An 18,607-nucleotide genomic window follows, 5' to 3' on the forward strand; every position below is an offset into this window, starting at 1 on the left:
GCATTGAGAGAGAGACCTAACCCGTGAGCATCTTTCACTCCTTATCACTGATCCAAAATGAATGAGATTAGGGCTTTCACGTATGAATCATTAGAAGACTCAGTCATGCACCCGTGCCTCTTCTAAAACTAAGTGCATGACATCAGTTGAACGTTTTAACTTACAAGAAAGGAAAAAGTGGAAGAATATAAAATCAGCAGAAAAGTCGCTAATCGTATTTTACAAAATTTGTCGCCGAGACTGATTCACAATTCCCTAGATTTACCGACTTATCGCTAAATATGGCAACACTGGGGCTTATGTGAGGACGACAATGAACCTCCGGATTCTCTAAAAGGCATTTGTAAGAGATATAACAGTGTAGGCCTACTGTCCGCGCAGCAGTTCTTCAATCTCGCTTGGAATGTGGTAACGATGTTCAAGTACGACAAGCAATGACACGAGTTACTGGTTGAAAACAATGCTTCAACTACCTTACTTCCTATTCAAAACCAAGGTAACAACCTTCAGTGCGGCATACTAACGTCTGGCTGCATGGGACAAGCATTTTTTCAATACTGTAACTGTAAACTCATCCCAACCGCCACAAACGATTGGCAATTCCTGGAATTCGTAAGGCAACCGTCGCGTCGTTCCCTTTCCCAGGTCTCGGGATCACCAAGCTGGTGTGCAGACAGTAGTGGCATTATGAAAGTCTATAGTTTTTCGGGTAAAGATCCTTGTGAAGCAGACTTGAATAATTTCAAGGAAAAAATTGTTCCGAGGCCGAGTACCGATCCCGGGACCTCTGGTTGAACGTAACAGCGCTCTACCAACTGAGCTACCCAAGAATCTAATGGTTTCTTGCTTAATCAAGAAAAAACTATCAACATAACTTTCAGCCTAAATTATCTAATAAATAAGGACAACAGACTCAACTACACAAAATTTCTAGGATTTTTTATAGGCTCCAGTTTAACATGGGATAAGCACATCGAATACATATGCACAAAGCTATCAAGAGTTTTATATTTGTTAATGAAATTAACGACTTGCGTTTCTCAAAATTATTTAAGATGTGCCTACTTTTCTTTCTTTCAGTCGATAATCCGATATGCCCTAATTTTCTGGGGAAATGGAACCAAAATTGGAAGCGTCTTGATTTTACAAAAGAAAGCCATTCGAATTTTATGTAAATCAAACTATCTGGTACATTGTCTGCCACTTTTAGACAATCACGGATTTTAACAATCATAAACCTGTATATATATATATATATATATATATATATATATATATATATGACCTAGTACTTCACACTCGACAAAATATCGACAATTACTCATTAGTGGCCAATATACATGATCATGAAATTAGAAATAGTGAACAAATTAATATTCCATATTTTAGATTACACAACAACAACAACAACAACACAAACTTTTTAATTATGGGGATGAAATTATATAATAAGCTCCCAAATCAATATTATAAATTACCAATCAATAGCTTCAAAACTAGATTTTACAATTGGTTATTAAATAATCCTTTTTATTCTGTTGCTGAGTTTTTCAACACAAATTTGTATGAAATTGTATTTTAATAAATAAGTTTAATTGCAATTTAGTTAGTTTTCTTTAATTTAAAAGTTTCAAATTATTTCATGTTTTCATTGTATTATTTAAATTTTACCGTTTCTTTTATTAATGTTCTTTAAAACGTATTTATATGTTTTTCAATGTATTCTGACGAAGCCTAAAACTGTATGTCTAATGGCCAAAATAAATTGAAATGAATTGAATTGAACTCCACCCGACACCGTTTCAATTTTTCCCCTTATATCCACACAACTTGAGTGGGCTGACAAGACGCCAGAGACCCACATCGAGTGCACACAATCTCTGTGTGACTTGGAATTGTGGTTTTCTGTTAACGTACCTACAGTAACGTACATATCATGCAAGTCTAGACCACACACACCCCCACAGGAAACAAAACAAAAGGCGCCAAGATCAGCAACAACCAGTTCTGAAGATGGCCAATAGCAGGCCGAAACATATTAACCAGGCACGTTAGAATTTAACACGAGAAAGACATATAGGCCCTAGACCTAATACATATTACGAAGTGACAGTGTTAAAAGTTGTGTAATCAAAATGTATAAGAACCAGTTCTTTAAAAATCCAAATATCACAATAGCAGTCACGGTAGTCTAGCGGCTAGAGCGTTGGACTTATAATCCTGTTGACCCGGGTTAGATCCCCGGCGTACTCTCGATTTATAACATGTGTTGAGCAGCCCGTGGTTCAGGTAATACAGGAGTTTTCTCCGAGAGCTCCGACTCCTTCTGAGGCATCCCAACAAAATGGCGCATCCTGGGAAACTACTCTGTCGGTAAATTGGTCTACACAACTGCATATTTAGTAGGTGAATGACAATCAAGTACTCGCTTGGTTTAAAAAAATCACAATAACAACTCAACTAAGAGCATAAAATGTTCATGAAATTACAGGGATTCTATGAATTCCTTGCCATTTTTTCTACTTTTTTTCATTTATAACTTATTTTATTCATTCTTTCATTAACTTAACCAGATTTGTGAAGGCTTTTATTTCACATAAAAATGTCATAATGGCCGCTTTCATTTTACTATATTCATTTTGTAAACCACTTTATCTAACGATAACCACTACTGGTACATAAATGGATTCTTAAAATTTTTATATCTACGTATTTCCTATCTCCAAAGACGACTTGGAAATATTTTTATTAAGCTTACAGTTTAAAAGTTTAAAGAGAAACTAAGAGAAGCGAGAGGTGTCAGTATTACAACGATTCACAATTTATTTGAACTCGCTGTAAGCTAGAAGCCCATCAGCATCAATTTGACTTCTACCAGTCAACGCAAAATTTCAACATTGGAAATGACGGGTGCAAATTCCCATAAAACGATATGACACCAGAACAGGTGATGTAAAACCGGCAATAAAAAGTATACATTCAATATAATTAAATAGTCGCAGAATGTACGTAAAGCAGATATTCACAAACAAAGATCGAATCGGCACTACGATTTACTTTAAAACAATATAGGCCTATACAACACAGTGATCATTTAGTGAAGTACTTTAAGACAAATTATTTTGTTACCCACCAAGAAAATAGACCAAATAACAAAAGGCAAAGAAGCCCGTGTATACGTCATCATGATGGAAAAAGTGAGGTCGGGAAGGTAGAGTTAGATTTTTGTTTGTTACCAACAGGAAACCATATGGTCAGCACTACGCTCCGATCTTTTTTTTTTCTTGTACGGAGGAGGGATCCGAAGGCTTACACTGCAGCCTGAGGCTTATTGTGCTTACCACTCCTATTCTGTGAATGATTCGGTAGCCGAACGGCAGCGCTCTTGTACAAGTACAGCATGCCGCACCGTTAACTTAACCCGGGCTATGATATGGATGACGATGACGATGATGATGATGATGATGATGATGATGATGATGATGATGATGATGATGATGATGATATGTGAATTAATGTGGCCAAATGAGTCCGAGATCCAATACCGAAAGTTACCCAGCAATTCTATTTCAATTGCTTGAGGGAAAATTCCGGAAAAAACCCCAACCAGGAAACTTTTCCTAACCAGGATTTGAACCCGGGCTAGCTCATTTCACAGTCAGATGCGCTACCGTTACTCTACAGCGCTGGACTTCCGATCTCTTACTTCCGATGTACGTATGTTAGTTAATGCCAAGGGGCTGAGTGGAAACTGGAGCCTTTTAGAAAGTTGTGGCACGATATTAAAAAAAAAAAAATTCCGTTCTCCTAGGCTTAAATCTGATCGTTTGCAGCCCTTAGTCTGACCTTATGCTGTTTACAGAGTCAACTCGTTCCGAAAATAGCAATTTTTATGAATTTCAAAGCGATCAATAGAGACTATGCGGCATACACTTTTGGGAGGCACACGAGTTCAGACTCAATACTCATCCAGAATTACTACGCTGTTGCCAAACTGTTAGCGGGAAAGAAAGACAAAGAGGAAAGCTACGTGTCGAATATACAGTGCATACATTTTATCTTTCCACGTTCATATATATGCAGCTGTGCTGTGCACTGCCGCTTCCGCTCTATATCCGCGAGCGTGGAAAGATAAAATGAATGCACTATACAATTAACGCATATCCACATCACACTCGTCATACGCCAGTCGCCCTGAACAAGCTCCACCTATTCCCGCCTACTATAGATGGTGTGATGATATTCTCTTTGTAATTGTTTAAAACTACGTACAGTACATCATCCTCATCCTCCTCTTCTTTCTCATCATCATCATCATCATCATCATCATCATCATCATCAACTATCAAATTTTTAGCCTCGATCTCCAAAATATAATACATTCCAAATTACTCTTGTTACTCCAAAATGAAAAGCAAATACCCTAAAAATAAGAGTTATAAATAGACTAAGCTTTTTCAATTACGAAATACTTGATCATGACTGGCATTTTATTGATCCTTCTGATGGTTCTTGTGTAGATTTGTAAGCAATTCTTCCAGATCTTTTTTGACTAATTTCAGCGACGAAACTGTCTTCTTAGAAGCTTTACTGGACTACTTATCCTTCTTAAGAGTAAAGATCATTAACTCATTACAATTTAATTGAAAACATGGAATGAAAATTTGTTGTAAAGATATTAACAACAATCAGGACATAGTAGACTATCTGAAGGAAAAAAGTGAAAGAAAAAAGTCGTGACAGTTGTGTGCACAGTTTGTATGAATGTACGTAGGCCTTCTTAAGTAACATTTTTATTATTATAAATTATTATTATTAGAACTCTATTGTAGTTTTCGATGTTCTTACTGAGAGATTAATTTTTTTAACAAAACTAACAATTTAAAAGTTATAAACAATGTTCAATACTTTTACTTAATCTATGTAGGCTACGTGACTCAACAACGAGGAAATATTGAGTTCCGTAATTCACCAAAATTATGGAGGTTGTACAAGATAATCCATTGAATCAAAATAACTCGCAATAATTACTGGAAAATTTTTCCAGAAAAAAAAATATATATATATATATATTTTTTTCGTGAACTGCTTTTTTTTTAAACATCAACAGTAGTCTATGAATTAAAAATTCACTTAACCGAGGTCATTACACGTGAACCACAGGATCAACAGCATTAAACAGCTGAATCAGCGATAGAGTTTGCAGCTTACATGGATTTACTGCTCAAAGATTTTGCGATAATCACTTTATTTACGGAGAAATGATGTGTCAGGAGAACAACATTATGAAAAACGCCTCCCTCCGTGTCTGCTTTCTGCACGTTCAATGTCTGTTACTGGTGCCCTCAAGTTGAAGATAGGATCGAATATTTGTTCAGTGGCTACTGTACATATTTTTAGAGAAGACTGAGAAAAATGAACAGCGGAACTGGGTCAGACTTGTTTTAATTTTCTCCTTTTCGGAATTTTTCATTGTCACACGCAACCACGGCTTATGATCTCGGCTAAGTGGACTCCGGCAGGACGCAGGTATTTGGCTCTGACTTGGCACAGCTCTTGTGACTAGTGCCTTTCACTTCCTACTCCTTCACATTCGATTGCTCCTCAATTGGCCGGACCCTAGAATGTTAACCTCATGTAAGAGGGCTGTGGGGTAGGGAGTTGAAACATTCCCTTGGCCATTTATGCCAATGAAGGACTTGAGGGAGAGAGACTGAAGGCAGTGGGATGTGACGTGAGAGGGCAAAGGTCCCAAACCTCGTGCATGGTGTTTCCCTTTGTTGACACTGTACGTGACAATATACTCTGTAGCGGCCGACATGAAGCCCTTAAACGGCAGGGGTGGACACGATGGGGCGTGTTAAGTGATAGCTCATGTTCTCGTATAAACAAGCTCTTGCTTGTAGCTATGAAGCACTACAAATGTATTGACGCGCAGCTCTGATTATCTAGATGGGAATTTAATTTTAATGCCCCCTAATGCGGCCAATAATCGATTAACTTGAGCCTACAGTCTGGCGGTAACATGCAGTCGTAAATGTTTCTGATAAGTTATTTCCCTACTTGGTTTCTTCTTAATGTTGTCGAAAAATGTACATATTTAATCCAGCTATCTGTAGTAGGTACACATTGAATGCACATCTCTCGAATCGCAAAGTCGCCTATTATTATTATTATTATTATTATTATTATTATTATTATTATTATTATTATTACCTAAGGGCAAATATTTCATTGCAAATCCAGCTTTCTCCAATTTTTCCTATTTTCTGCCTTCCTCTTTGTCTTCTCATACGAGCCATAGCCTATATCTTAATGTCGTCTATCATATGATACCTTCTTCTGCCGCGAACTCTTCTCCCGTTCACCATTCCTTCCAGTGCATCCTTCAGTAGGCTGTTTCTTCTCAAACAGTGACCCAATCAATTCATTTTCCTCTTCCTGATCAGTTTCAGCATAAAATTCTTTCTTCATCCACTCTTTTCAACACAGCAGTTTTTCTTGGGAAAGATAAATGCGGTAGTCCACACCTGTGGAGTAACGGTCAGTGCTTCTGGCCGCGAAACCAGGTGGCCCGGGTTCGAATCCCGGTCGGGGCAAGTTACCTGACTGAGGTTTTTTTCCGGGTTTTTCCCTCAACCCAATGCGAGTAAATGCTGGGTAACTTTCGGTGCTGGACCCCGGACTCATTTCACCGGCATTATCACCTTCATTTCATTCAGACTCTAAATAACCTAGATGTTGATATAACGTCGTAAAATAACCCAATAAAATAAATAAATGCGATAGCCTTCCCGTTGCTTTCCACATACCACTCTCTCTTTCGCATCTTATAAGGGGGGCCCCAGCGTGGAGGTGAGAAGAGTGGATTTGACTAATTAAGCCCTCCGAACTTCACCGAAATTCACCGCAAGGGTTAAATATCAGTTCTATCAGGGTTTTTAATCCGATCAGAGACCGGGAAATGTCAATTAGCCTTTGCTCCGCCATTTTTATTATTATTATTATTATTATTATATTATTATTATTACTATCATTATTATTTAAGTAGGTTATTTTACGACGCTTAATCAACATCTTGGGTTATTTAGCGTCTGAATGAGATGAAGGTGATAATGCCGGTGAAATGAGTCACGAGTTCAGCACCCAAAGTTCCCCAGCATTTGCTCATGTTGGATTGAGGGAAAACGCCGGAGAAAAACATCATCCAAATAACTTGTCCCGACCGGGAATCGAACCCGGGCCACCTAGTTTCGCGGCCATATGTACTAACAGTTACCCCACAGGTATGGACCTCCATAGTCATCATCATCATCATCATCATCATCATCATCATCATTAATGTCATCCTACCTGAACAGGCAGTGTTTTGGGCTACATTGGGTGAGTACCTTTCCTTTCACATTATGACCACGTGCCAAAAGATGCCACTATTTACAAGTACGTGATACAGATCAGTAATATTCTCAAGAGTGAAAACAGGCCGAACCAATCTTGAAAGTAGACGATTTTGGTAACAATAATGTGAAGGTTAAAATGTATTTATGAATATATAAAAGCTTAATGAAGAAAGCCGTGTTTACAAATATCATGCGGAATGGAGGAAAATGTCTACGCTGCGTGCCTAGGTTTTCTAGGAGGTATTCGAGTTGCGTACGATCATATTCACAGGTATGGACAGGATTAAATAGGGCAAAACTTATAACATGTTCCTTCCCATTTTACATTCGTGAATTATTACGGCGCTTCCGGTGAGAAGTACTGGACCATCCTCCTTACAGCCCCGAACCAGGGTATCTGTGACTTCCATCTCTTCAACACCGATATGGCCGTTCAGCAAGCCGTCATGACGTGGCTTTAGGGACTTGACGCAGATTTCTTCTTTGCCGGCATCGGTGTCTTGGTGTATCGTTGGAACAAATGTTTGGACAAACATGGTAGCTATGTTGAAAAGTAATGGATACCAGTGTCCTACTACTACGTATCAATCTATATTTGCCTGTGAAATAGGCTAAAGTTTGTCCAGGAGAGCTCTTGTTACCTTACTTTTTGAATCACTTCCGTACATTGTGTCACTCACACTGATCTGTTACACGTTTCAAGACACCAATGGAAGCGAGACAGTTTACGTGCTTATGAACCAAGAGTATCTTTAGTCTTTCGACTTGCACTGTACCCTCATACAATTCGGGAGCTCCCGAAGAAAGTAACTGCTCTTATAGTTACTTGTAGAATTTCGTCTGAATTAAAATAAAGTAAAACAAATAGGTACAAGATAATTAATTAAATATACAGTATGTAAACATAATACTACCGAGGAACATATTTTGCACGAAACTATTACGTTACTTTGTGACATCCAAACCAAAATGTTGATGGAACAGACTTCTTGAAAGCAAGTTACGCGATACCCCTGGTATACAGAACGCACAAAGAGTAGGAAGTGGATTAAGAAGGGCTGCATACAACTGCAAGACTATCCATTAATCGACAACAAACGACTTCTGGGCCTCTGATTGCGTGACGTTGCATGGCCATTGTGTTGGCCTCAGTGTCTCTCAATGATTCATACTGTACGTTTCACGAGAACCTCTATGCAAGCGCTCATAGCTACGAAACCAATGGACACGGTTATGTTCCTGGAGATATCGATTTTCGTTCTTGGTCTTGTAGGCTTGTTGAGTAGTATGCTTGCGTTATACTGAATACATGACCCAAGAATCTAATCAATTGTAACCTTTGGATTGGTTGGAGAAGAGAAATATAGGAAAATATTCTTCGAGGAAAAAGAGATAATCTGGAGGACAAGAAGGAAAAGGAAAACAGAAAGAATTAAGGGGAGAAAGAAGATATGGAAAGAAAATGAGGAAGAAAAAGGAGATAAAACAGAGCTCAAAGGGAAAAAAGAACAAAAGGAGGTAAGAGTGGGAAGGAGAGAGCAAAGAAAGCAGATGAGAGAGAAGGGGAAAGAGACAGGGGACAGAGAAGATATGGAGAGGCCAGAAGATGAAAAAGGAGAAGAGACGACGGAAAGAGAGGCGAAAATAGGAAAAAAGAGAGACGAGAAGCCGGAAAAAGAAACTAGAGGACGGAAAAAGACACAAGAGAAGACTGAAAAAGAGACTCGAGAAGACAAAGAGAGAGACGAGTAGACGAGAAAACGGAAGAAGAGACACGAGAAGTCGGAAAAAGAGACACGAGAAGTCGGAAAAAGAGACACGAGAAGACGGAAAAAGAGACACGAGAAGACGGAAAAAGAGACACGAGAAGACGGAAAAAGAGACACGAGAAGACGGAAAAAGAGAGACGAGAAGACGGAAAAAGAGAGACGAGAAGACGGAAAAAGAGAGACGAGAAGACGGAAAAAGAGAGACGAGAAGACGGAAAAAGAGAGACGAGAAGACGGAAAAAGAGAGACGAGAAGACGGAAAAAGAGAGACGAGAAGACGGAAAAAGAGAGACGAGAAGACGGAAAAAGAGAGACGAGAAGACGGAAAAAGAGAGACGAGAAGACGGAAAAAGAGAGACGAGAAGACGGAAAAAGAGAGACGAGAAGACGGAAAAAGAGAGACGAGAAGACGGAAAAAGAGAGACGAGAAGACGGAAAAAGAGAGACGAGAAGACGGAAAAAGAGAGACGAGAAGACGGAAAAAGAGAGACGAGAAGACGGAAAAAGAGAGACGAGAAGACGGAAAAAGAGAGACGAGAAGACGGAAAAAGAGAGACGAGAAGACGGAAAAAGAGAGACGAGAAGTCGGAAAAAGAGAGACGAGAAGACGGAAAAAGAGAGACGAGAAGACGGAAAAAGAGAGACGAGAAGACGGAAAAAGAGAGACGAGAAGACGGAAAAAGAGTGACGAGAAGACTGAAAAAGAGAGACGAGAAGACGGAAAAAGAGAGACGAGAAGACGGAAAAAGGCAGAAGAGAAGACGGAAAAAGGCAGACGAGAAGACGGAAAAAGGCAGACGAGAAGACGGAAAAAGACAGACGAGAAGACGGAAAAAGGCAGACGAGAAGACGGAAAAGGAGAGGGAAGTGAAGACGGAAAAGAGAGACAAGAAGTCTGAAAAGAAAGACGAGAAGCCGGGAGAAGAGAGACGAGAGACGGAAGAAGAGAGACGAGAAGCCGGGAGAAGAGAGACGAGAGACGGAAGAAGAGAGACGAGGAGACGGGGAAAGAGAGAGACGAGGAGACGGGGAGAGAGAGACATGAAAAGACGAAAAGGAAAGAGACGAGAAGACAGGAAACGCTGGAGAAAAAACTAAGAGACGGGAAAAAGGGAGACAGAACTTGAAAAAAGAGAGACAAGACGGGGAAAAAAGAGAGACGAGAAGTTGGGAAACGAGAAGCGAGAAGATAGAGAAAGCGAAAAGGAGACGAGTAGACTGAAAAATAGAAACGAGAAGACGGGAAAATAGAAGCGAGAGAGAGAAAGGAGAGAGACGAGAAGACGGAAAAGGAGATATAAAACGACAAAGAAAGGAAGGAAGACAGAGAGGGAGGAAGTAAAAGACGAAAAATATAGATTCGAGAAGACGAAGAGAGGAAAAAGAAGTAGTCCAGTAAGAGAATAAAAAGTCAATAAAGGAGAGAAGTAGAATGGATAGAGAATGGGAACGGGAGATAAGTTATTAGGGATGATAGGGACAGAGTAGAATTAGAGGGAAAAAATTAGAGAAAGAAAAGAAGGCAAACAGAAAACTATATTTAGAGAATGAAACGACGGAGGTGATGATGATGGTGATGGTTATAATGTTAATGACAGTAGAAGTAGTAGTAGTGTTGTTGGTGGTAGTAGTAGTACTAGTACATTGTTATTGTGACGGGTCTAATAGGGATTACACTAACAGTAACTGCTGTAGGTTTTGTCGACATAAAGAACTGCATGTATCATATGTTACTCTGATACCGTACTTTGCTTTGCATAATGGCACTTCCAAGCCCCGCTGGGGGGCTGTAGGGTTTCACAGAACTACATATTGCGTAACACCTTGTTAGGTGCTATAAAGATAGACAATGTGCGGAAATGTAAGAGACTGGCAGCAGTTTGAAGGCCATCGGATAATGCATTGTTAAGGTCATACTCGTATTATAAAACAGGTTTAATTATTTCTTCTGAAACTTACGAGTTAAGATGTGGAGAGCTTTAAAACTGGGATACAAGAAGCTGCAAACTCATACATTTTAAGGTTGTCTGAGTGTACTGTGGTAATTTTAAACATAAATGAATTAGCACTATTGTACTATTTCATATACATTAATACTGAAAATTGTTCCAGAGTTCTCTCTGTTGTAGCACGTCTGCCTCCAGACTAGCCCGATTCCCGGCGGGGTCACAGATTTTAGTGTAAAATTTCTACCTCGGGACTAGGAGACGTGGCGGTGCACAACTTCCTATATTGTGCACCAATATGCCCGAGTTAAATCTTAAATCTCTCTGCAGTGCATATGAAGAGAAGACATATTTCACTGTTGATAGTAATTCGTCCATCGGAGGGGACGTTAAGCCTGGCGGCCCCCTTGGTGTTATTCGAAATGAGTATGCTACATACTTGGTTTTCCCTTCTCTTTTCCTTATCATCATCATCATCATCATCATCATCATCATCATCATCATCATCATCATCTTTACCCATTCCCTACACAAAGAAAATAAACTTACACCGAAGGTCAAAATCTAACCGAAGGTCAAAAGAATTAACGTATAAAACCCTTGTTCACCTAATTTTGGAATATAGAGTAGTAGGTTTGGTTCCGTATAGACAAAACCAAATTGATTCAATAGAAAAGGTCCAACGCAGGGCAGCAAAATATGTCAAAATGGGAAAGGGATATGGCGAAGAGATAGTAAAAGACAGGGTAAGAATTTCTCAAATCAAGGAGACGAAAAACTAGACTGACCGCATTGTTTAAGGCACAAATTGTCTACAAAGCATGGACCGAAATCAATGGTAGATTAGTGACACCATCATACTGGGGCAGGGCTGTTCATATTAGAAAGTTTAAATGCAGAAAACAAAGAATGGACCTGGCAAAATTTTCCTTTGTTAATCGCACAGTAGTAGACTGGAACAGCTTACTTACGCCAATCTTTCAAGGTGGTCCTCTCAAAATCAATACATTTAAGGAAAGGTTGAAAATTTAATTGTAGGTGCAGGGTAACTATCTAAGTTGTGTCATGTAATTAATTAATGTGATATGTAATTACATAAATTGATAATAGTTAGGTTTAATGGAAGTACTCATAAGTCAGGTTTACGTTTGCTTATAGTAGGCTTTATCATAGCATACTTTTTATTTATAATCCTAGATTTATTGCATTTGTTTATTTATAGTTAGAAATAAATTTACGTTTATTTTATTTTTTATTGCTGTAATTATTATAAATTGTATTAATATAATTATTGTAATATTATTGTATATTATATATCACTGCCACCGCGTATATACCCAATTGTAGTGTTAATAAATACATACAAACATACACGAACATTTGCACATACACTCTCTCTAATTACACGATATAACTGTCCACAGATACACGTCATGCACAGTGTGGCCCGCCGAAGTGGTGTGCAGCTTGAAAATGGGCCACAGTCCTGCCATCTGTCCGCAATATGCGGAACGTGAATCGTGCAAATGAAGTGGGCAGGCATTGGATACACACACACACACACACACACACACACACACACACACACACACACACACACACACATATTCATACTGAAAATCTCTTCTAATGCGTTGGCACGTGAAGGTATGAACACGGTTTAATGGTAAACTAGCAATAGAAGACTGAGAATTCTATTAAGCTTTTGTAACACACGCTTGTCAGAAATTATCAGATTTAAGGCTGTAATGATAAAATAAGTGTGAAAAACAATCTTCTGATGGGCGATAGCCAATTCGTACACGATTTTTGTCTTTAGTCTATGTCCATTTCTAAACTGAATGTGAGTCTACCACTTTGGAGTAGCGGTTAATATGCCTGACTGTGAAACGAGCGGGCTCGGGTTCAGATCCTGCTTGGGAAAGTTACCTGATTGAGGATTTTTCCGGGGTTTTCCCTCAACTCATTAAGAACAAATGTTGGGTAACATTCGACGATGGACTCTGGATTCATTTCGCTGACATCACTTTCATCTCACTTAGACGCTAGATAACCATAGCAGTTGATAAAGCGTCGTAAAGTAACCAATTAAAAGTACAACAGAAAACTCAACGTGAGAAATAGTCTTGCAGCGTGGAGTAGGCCCTACTACTGAACTTGAACATAACAAAAAAGTCCACACCTGTGGAGTAACGGTTAGCGCGTCTAGCCGAGAAACCAGGTGGCCCGGGTTCGATTCCCGGTCGGGGCAAGTTACCTGGTTGAGATTTTTTCCGGGGTTTTTCCTCAACCCAATATGAGCAAATGCTGGGTAACTTTTGGTGTTGGACCCGAGACTCATTTCACCGGCATTATCACTTTCATCTCATTCAGACGCTAAATAACCTAAGCTGTTGATAAAGCGTCGTAAAAGAACCTACTAATAAAACAATATTACAATGATAACAGAAATATTGCTGACATCAGCGTTTCTGAGAATGGTATCACTTCCTATACACACCGCGTTAGTAATCTACCAACCACAGTTGTCAGACTGCGGCAAAAGTAAGATACGCGCACTTAAGTTTTCTGCGGTGTGTCCTTGAGTACAGTGTCCAGTCAGTGAGTATCTGTTGCCACTGCTGATGAGAACTGTACCTCCTCCTAAATACACGTCACATCAACAATCTGCCAATCACAGTTGTCAGCTTTATCGCTCATAGACTGCTACAAATGTAAGACACTCGCACTTAAGGTTGCCATTACTTATTTCACATGCTAAAAACGGTGACGCGGCCTGTAACTCATGCCCCGGGAAGGATTCTATACTACGTTTGTGGCATCTTCACAACATCGAACCTGCGTTCCAACCGCTCCGTATCTTACATCATGATCACCAATTAATACAGCGATCGTGTAGGCCTTAAGTCTTGACCTCAAAATATCGTGAGACTCAAGTCACTAAGTGCAGTAGCCGGAAATGTCCCAGCATGGAACTCACCTCATGCAGTGAGCGGTTTGTTGTTCTACTAGGGTATGAACTCTTTGTTACGGGATAAACTCAGCGAACTGCGAGTATTAGATACCTCAATCAACGTTATGTAAGCCTCACTTGAAAATAACTAAGACGACTAAGATCGCGGAAAACATGCGGTATCGTTCTCACAAAATTCAATATATTCACATAGGTGGATCAAATTCGAGTATCAGCTCATTTAACAAGGAATAATGGTTTATCTTCAATAATCTTAAATAAAACTTCTGTCAATTCATTACTAAAATCATCAACCGACTTCTGAGTTGAAGCGAGTTGTGGTCGTGGTAATCTCGCTAAACAGGAAATTCTCACAGAACACAATGCAAATTCACGGATAAGCTGGGACTTTTGAAAGAAACTATAGACGATGAGGTGGTTTGAATTATGCTTTACTATTGTTGGTGGAAAAGAAAAAGTTCGCAATATCAGGCACACACCGGCATGTATATTTCTGGTCAGTTTACTTAATACCCTAAGGCTGAAACATAACCATTTTTCCCCTATTACTACATATGCTAGTAGATTATAGTGATTTTCTAGTTCTCAGGTTGAATTTTCTATTACCAACTTCGTTTCGAGTTTCGGTTACTGACAAATACTACAACTGACAGTTATTTTCTAACTGTTATGTTGGCATCAATAACTTCGGTTTGCAGTAAAGTAAACTGATGAAAATGCAAGTACTGTGCTCCAACCACGAGAAAGTCTCTGCCGGATGAGGCGAAGGAGGGTAATGCTGTGAATGAATGTTGATGTCATAAGATGTCATAAGGTCACACACGTGGGTACTCTTATCTCTATTGGCTAGCTCTCACAGCACAAACCATAACATTGATACAGACATATTGATACTACCCTAGTTACAAAATTAGATCACAGTTAATCTCCTGGTCTTTTAATCTCTTCATACAGGAAATAACATATGCAGGAGAGCGCATGGTTTTTAAACTGGCGTTATAACGGTAATATTATTTATCTACTTCGTTCCAATAGATGAGGCAATAGTAAGCACATTCCTTTCACGGTTGATCTCCTGGTTGGAGAACAGTACCTAGGCTTGTGAATTAATAATTAATTAGTAATACCGGTATTAATATTAATGTCCATACACAATTCAGTTGTTTCGTTGTGATTCCAATTCAACTCTATTATATTCAGGTAAGTGTAATTAAATAAAAAATAACTTATAGACCTACTTCGTATGAAACATGCACGTAAATATATTGACATTTTAATGAAATTCTTTAGTGTTTAGATTTTTATTAAAATGTCCAAGAATGGAAATAGCATGGTAGCGACTTCTCCAAGAAAGAAAGCGCTTGAAAATATTTCAAGTAAGCTATACATTTTAAAGTGTTGTTCTGTTTTCGGAATTCGTCCTAATCATTCCACGTGATCAAACTACATTTCTAGGTTAGGTCTCGTGAATAGTAAACTGTTTAGTTAAAACAATGAATTTCATGTTGCCAGACAAAATAGTAGCTACTACGCATTCAATGTTACATGACCGCTAAGCGCTGATGTCGCCACTATCGTTGTGTACAAGACATCGTAGTCGATTATGGTGAACGGGGCATTGAGAGGATCAAAACATTCATGGAGAGAGATGACGCACTCTGCTAATTCGTGGAATCAACACCGGTCAATTTACAACGGAAGGGTAGTACATTCAACTATCGAAATATCATGATTTATTAATGATTTTGTTTTTCCTTCAGTTGAACGAATTCATACAAAACCTCGTATGGATAACGAATTCTAAGATTCAGGAGTTAAAAATCATCACAATAATAGCACTTCAATGTTGTCTACGAAGAACATATGAGTAAACATTGACAGTAATAAAATTATAGTTATGACTCGTGCAGTTTTACTTGGTTATTGACTGTAAGTCTCGATTATGGATTAAAGATATAATTCTGGGAAAGATTTTGCAGCGTAAGAATATAGTGAGAATAAAATGAACTATGTACATATTGTACATATTTATCACTTACGCTTAAGAATGTTTACTTATTTTTCCATGACTTTCCATGTTTCGAAACTTACTTGCTCGATGACCAAATACGTAACAATGTGATGCCAGTGATCTCTAACTTTTGAAAAGCGTAACATTAAAATTTCTAATGTCGGAATTATTCGCATGACTATGTCCTTGCTCAGTTTTGGACAAACTTTTCTTAAGTAATGAAGAATTTAGGTCACCTTCGCAATTCTCGATAACGATAGACATTTTTAAAAATCTCTATTATTAATCAAGCAAACATTTGCACCTTAAGCTAAATTATGACGTCATTAGGAAGTGAATAATAGAGCAAACCTAACCAAAAGTAATATGTCAAACACTTTTTACACGAAAAATGCTATGTGAATTGTTTCCAATAATTTCACTTCAGCATGCTCATATTTTTTAGTTGTCATACTTTGTTAACACGTACGATTTTTCAATTATTTCTTAATTTTCGTGCTTAAATCAATCATGTTTTTGAATAGAATTTAATTAATATCGGCAGCAATTGAAAGCAAAAACATAGTCTACTATTTACACTTTTCTTTGCTAAATATCAACCGTTAGAGATGTAGTGATGTTGCCATAAAACAGATTGTTCAGAGATCACTGCACCAAAGTATAATTGTATCAAAGAGTACTCACACTTGGAATGTTGTCGTTGGTGCAGACGCCCTCAGAAAGCAAGCGATCTCGGATCTCCCACGCGAAGATAGAAGGACACTCTCTCTTGTAATCCGCTATTTTGTTCACCACGTTGGAGGTGGCTACTCGTGGTTTTGATCCACCTATCGCTCGAGGCTTGATCGAGCCAGTCTCATAATACCTGCAAGTGGGGAAAACAATAATGTTCACCGGAAACAATATAAACATGTCAAAGCCTATATTCCAATTTTATTTTACTCTTTACATATCAAAGGCCTATACAGTGTGTTCGGTTCAATTTTTTACAAACGTTGGCAAATGATAGTAGGCATCAAAAGAAATGAGTTCAGCCAATGAACCTACACCCGATGCTGCATGCCATTAAAACAATCGCATCTGGATCAACGTTATCATGAAAGGTTAATTAGGAAAAAGGTCTTACTGCTTGGCCATCATATTACACAGACTTTAACTTTTCTCTGTAGGACGTTGTGAAAAGTCTAATTTAGAGAGAATATTAGTTACTTATAGTGACATTGTAACGAAGTAAAACATCTTTGGACTGTAATGTGTGCAAGGAACTGATAGATTCCATTTTCAAGTTCTTCCTTACACAACACAACAATATTTATAATGTTATAATGAAAAGCTATATACAAAATATGAAAATGTATAATTAAAATACCAATAAAAAAAAAAGTATGTGGTCTTAAAATGTACCACTTAGCTAGCCCAGCCGTGAAAAGGCTGCAGCTTCCATTACAGAAACTTCTTCCTTCTGATGCTTAATAGACCTATCACTTCACAAACTTTGTAACAAACTGAAGAACCTAACAATCTGTAGAAATGATATTAATAAATCTATAGGCTAATTCATTAGAATCTATGAACATAAAGGAAAAAAATCGTTTAACATTAATTTTTGTACATTTACTATTTCAGTCCTGCGAAAATGCAATATTATAATTAAACTGGGTGAACAATCTTCCGTGCGTCCGCTTCCACTGCTTGCTATTAATGGCCGAGTCAAGATGATAACTACGGTGAAAGGATGTCAAGAAGACGGCAGTAAATTTGCCTACACTTTGTTGCGCAAGTTATTAATAATAAACACTTAAAAATAAACACTAATAAACACTTAAAATATACATAGAATTTGTCGCGTAAGTTATTAGACTACTAATAAACACTTAAAATCTAACTATGAATCATACATGAATACTCTTTGGGGAATAGAATACATGAATTGAGCCATATTAACTTAATTAACACACTGTGTTACGTCGCCCAAAGAACACGTGCTTATCTTGCAAGAGTACAACTCACACTGAAGCCTAACGCGACCTTCAGCGCACTTGAGGGGAAGGCTCAGTAGCTGGTTTCGCAGACAACGGTAAGCCGTGAAAGCGCGGGCGCGCGAAGGATTGTTCACCAAGTATTTCCTTATAATTGTTAAACATACAGATTATAATTCTATAAGTTTCGAGAGTTTTCATATTATTGTAAGATTTTTCCTCGTTCTGAATATTAGACCGGCATATAACCGGACCTCTATCTGAGACAACACAGGATACTACATTGACAACTGTAATGTCCTTAAGCCGTACGCGAGTAACTTTCAAGCAATGTTAAAGCTACGCGCCTTAGCCGTTATTTACATTATGGCAGGCCAGATTACATTAAAGTTATACGAGTTCTAACATACATAGAGAAACAATGTGAGAAAATAAACTGGAATATGTTAAAAACTTAATATATGTTATATAAATATTTATTTGTTTATGTATTTATTTATTTATTTATTCATTTATTTATTATACAGG

General features: G+C 38.2%; 1 protein-coding gene across 1 annotated transcript in view; it reads right to left on the reverse strand.

The window, feature by feature from the left end:
* Positions 1-18,607, reverse strand: part of toy (twin of eyeless) — a 477,612-nt gene that overhangs the window by 266,351 nt on the left and 192,654 nt on the right. The window contains exon 4 of the mRNA XM_069823349.1: positions 16,785-16,965. Coding sequence (XP_069679450.1) covers positions 16,785-16,965 — 181 coding nt within the window. The remainder of the gene's footprint in view (positions 1-16,784; positions 16,966-18,607) is intronic.

This window comes from Periplaneta americana, chromosome 4, assembly GCF_040183065.1.
Source record: "Periplaneta americana isolate PAMFEO1 chromosome 4, P.americana_PAMFEO1_priV1, whole genome shotgun sequence".
In the NCBI taxonomy this organism is placed as follows: Eukaryota; Metazoa; Arthropoda; class Insecta; order Blattodea; family Blattidae; genus Periplaneta; species Periplaneta americana.